The 3,152-nt window shown below is 48.9% G+C and overlaps 1 protein-coding gene across 1 annotated transcript in view; it reads right to left on the bottom strand.

Moving 5' to 3' along the window:
* Nucleotides 1-3,143, bottom strand: part of RNF165 (ring finger protein 165) — a 93,393-nt gene extending 90,250 nt beyond the window's left edge. The window contains exon 1 of the mRNA XM_006919931.3: nucleotides 3,060-3,143. Coding sequence (XP_006919993.1) covers nucleotides 3,060-3,120 — 61 coding nt within the window. The 5' untranslated portion in view covers nucleotides 3,121-3,143. The remainder of the gene's footprint in view (nucleotides 1-3,059) is intronic.
* Between the last annotated feature and the right edge of the window lie 9 nt (nucleotides 3,144-3,152).

The following is a 3,152-nucleotide window of genomic DNA, read 5'->3' on the forward strand; positions in this document are numbered from 1 at the left end:
TCAGCAGGGTAACATCTCTAACCGAGCGCTGTACATTGTCAACTGGGGAATGTAAAAAAATACAGATCATGCTTTAGTTTTAGTACAAGAAAAGGTGAAAAAGATACACAACCAAAAGGATATTTGATACAGAAAAAATTACCCACAAAATAAGAACAGGAAGTAATTCAGCACAGCAGAACACGCTATCCCTGTTTAATGGAAAACCATTTTGCTGGGAATTCCTTTTTCTTCTTTTCTCCGCCCTCCCCACCCCCACTTTCCTTTTCAGATTGCCACATGGCGATCTGGGGAGGCCACTTGGGACTTTATTTTGGAAGGGCCCTCGAAGTAGGGGCCTTATTCTTTCATTATTGCTCTGTTTTGTTTGTTTTTTCAAGCAGGTTTGGCCTGCGAGGCCGCAGAAGGGAGCTGGCTGTTAAAGGGGCAGCTCTGAGGGCCAGGGCAGATGTCCAAAGATGCTCTTGACATTGTACAATTAAACAATTAAGACACCGTGCCCGGGCTCCCCCTTAAGCCAGGGACCTTACTGCACCAAATTTTCGGAGGCTATGGAGTAGCAATAACTGTCATTTCATCAAAAATTTTCATATATATATATATATATTATTTTTGCCTCCACCTAAATGTAAGCGCTTCACTTATGCCTGGGTGTTGCCAGGAAGCTAGCTGATGGCCACCCAGATTAGTGGGAAATGGGGTGCTAGAGCCTCCAAGCCAAGGCAAAAGGAATCCACTTAACAGGGATTTACAGTGCAATGTACTTGGCTAAACAAGATGAAGATACAAAAATGGTTATTTCTCTACATCTATTCTGAAATGGCCTACATCCTATACTACTACAATGGAGAAACTAAAAAGAACAGATTTAAGCTTGCAGGCTATCTAATAGTTTTACAAGAAGATTGTGGTTTAGGACCTTGTTGGGTTAAGCATTAGTATCCTCTATCGGAAGGTCATGAATTCTTATCACATTGTGCTAAATTTTACCCACAGCCGGAGTCACCCTGAGCCCTTGAATTTCCTGTGGGCGTGTTTGCCATGAAAGTAAACTTTGACTGACGGGCTGAATTTGTTTTGTAGGATTTTTTTTGGAGCGGGGGGAGTGGTATTAAAAATAAAATTTAAAGGCAGCTGAGCAATTTGAATTTCAAAACATGGAACCGGCATCCTGCAATGGTATTTAGAGATCGGTGGTATTAATGAGGATGATAATGATTTAATCAGGATAATTATACTTTCAGGCTCAACATCCTTCTTAATCATTTTTGAATTTCTGCCTAGTGTAATGTTCCGCACCCGTTTTCAGAGGAAATGCCAAGTAATAAGACATAATTGTGATTTGGGGGAGAGGGGTTGGCATTTCAAGGGAGATCTCATCCAGCCCCCCATTTCTATTCCTCACACACCCACTCCACCACCGCCCCCCAACGCTAGGCCGGCCTGAGATAGGGGATACTGCCGCTTAAATAGCAATGCCTTCCTCAGATGGAGACAGGAGATGGTTAAGAGGGGTGTCACAATACAGCTAAATGCGGAGGCAGAGGGTCACAGCGCACACAGCAGCGAGTTGACCATTCACTGAGCTACACAATGAAGAAAAAAAAGATTTGATAAATGCAGAATGTCATCATTCTATCATCACACAAAAAAACTGCGCTTCAAACGGGCCTAAGAGGGCCAACCTTGTCTTTTAGGTTCTGGGGAGAGGCGTGGGGTTGGGGACAGCTGGGCTGGAAGAAAGAGGGCTGGCCTTTCATTTTCTCGCCCAACCGGGCCCCTGGGGCGCACTGAAGTGCTGGCCCCTCGACCCCACCCCCCACTCAGACTTGGTGGAGCAGCCCTGGTCGCAAAGGGAAGACATCACTCTGTGCGTGAGGGAGGGCGAAGGGGAGGGCCTTAGCCAGCAGGGATTTAAGCAGACGTGGAGTGGGAGAGGATAGAAGAAACATTTCCAAGAAGAGAAATGTGAGTCCAGAGGCAGAATACAAAAAGGAAAAAAAAAAAAAAATGAATCCAAATGCATCTCGGATTTGCTTTGGGAGGTGGGAATTTTTGATTAAAAGAAAATGGAAGAAACGGTGGGGGAGAAGAGGGGGAAATCAAGCTATTGTAGTAGAATGTGAGGGAAAGGGATGTGGGGAAGGGGACCGTGCAAACACACCCCATATATCACAGCTAAAAACAAAGCCGGCGCCAGCCCGCTGCTTGGTCAACGCATGCCCTGGGCAGAGGCCTGGGGGCAGCTTCCCACCTCATCCTCACACACAGCAACACCCAAGGGTCGGGGACCCCGCTCCCACTGGGCCCAGGGGTACACAGCAGTGCACATCTGACTCTCCGAGGCGCGCATACTCTTGCACACACACTCACATACACACACACACCCAAGCATCGTGAACCCGTGAATGCAGCTGTCATACAAAGACAATGGGGTGCAAGGGGGTAGCACAAGGGCGACACATAGAAAGGGTTAAAGGGAGAAAAGAATGGGACTGGAAAACGTGCAAGTGTCCACGAGAGGGTGGGGGCTGGGGCATGGGATGGGGCTGATCCCAGATCCCAGCTAGCCAGCCATCGGTATCAATGGCCAAAAAATGAAATACAAACACAAATAACACAAAACACACATGTACCTCAAAAAAAGCAAATCACACAAAACCAAGAATGCTTCCACACACACAAACACACGCACGCACGCGCGCGCACACACACACACACACACACACACACAGTCATGTATCTCTCTCCCGTCTTTCGATCATACAGGGCTAGGTATTAGGGGACGGGGTTGTGATTTAGAGGAACTGCGTCCGCCGCAAAGAATAAAAAATGGGGCTGGGGATTCGCCAAACCCTAACTTCGCTACAAAAGCGCCCACCAGGGCGGTCGCCTCCATACTCAGGGGTCCACCCAAAAGGGACAGGGGAGAAGCCACTGCTTGTCCTGCGTTCCCCCGGGTGTGCCCTTAGACCTCAGCCTCCCGCGGCGCCCGCCCCCGCCCCGGTGCCTGCGGCGATCCACGCTCCGAAGCGGACCCCGAAAGGAAAAAGCGATACCTCTGTTTCGCACAGAGCCAAACACTGGAAGCACGAGATAGCCGACGTGGACCAGGACCATCCTGGCTCCTCGCGCGGCGGCGGCGGCGGCTG

This window comes from Pteropus alecto, unplaced genomic scaffold (genome assembly GCF_000325575.1).
Source record: "Pteropus alecto unplaced genomic scaffold, ASM32557v1 scaffold146, whole genome shotgun sequence".
NCBI lineage: Eukaryota > Metazoa > Chordata > Mammalia > Chiroptera > Pteropodidae > Pteropus > Pteropus alecto.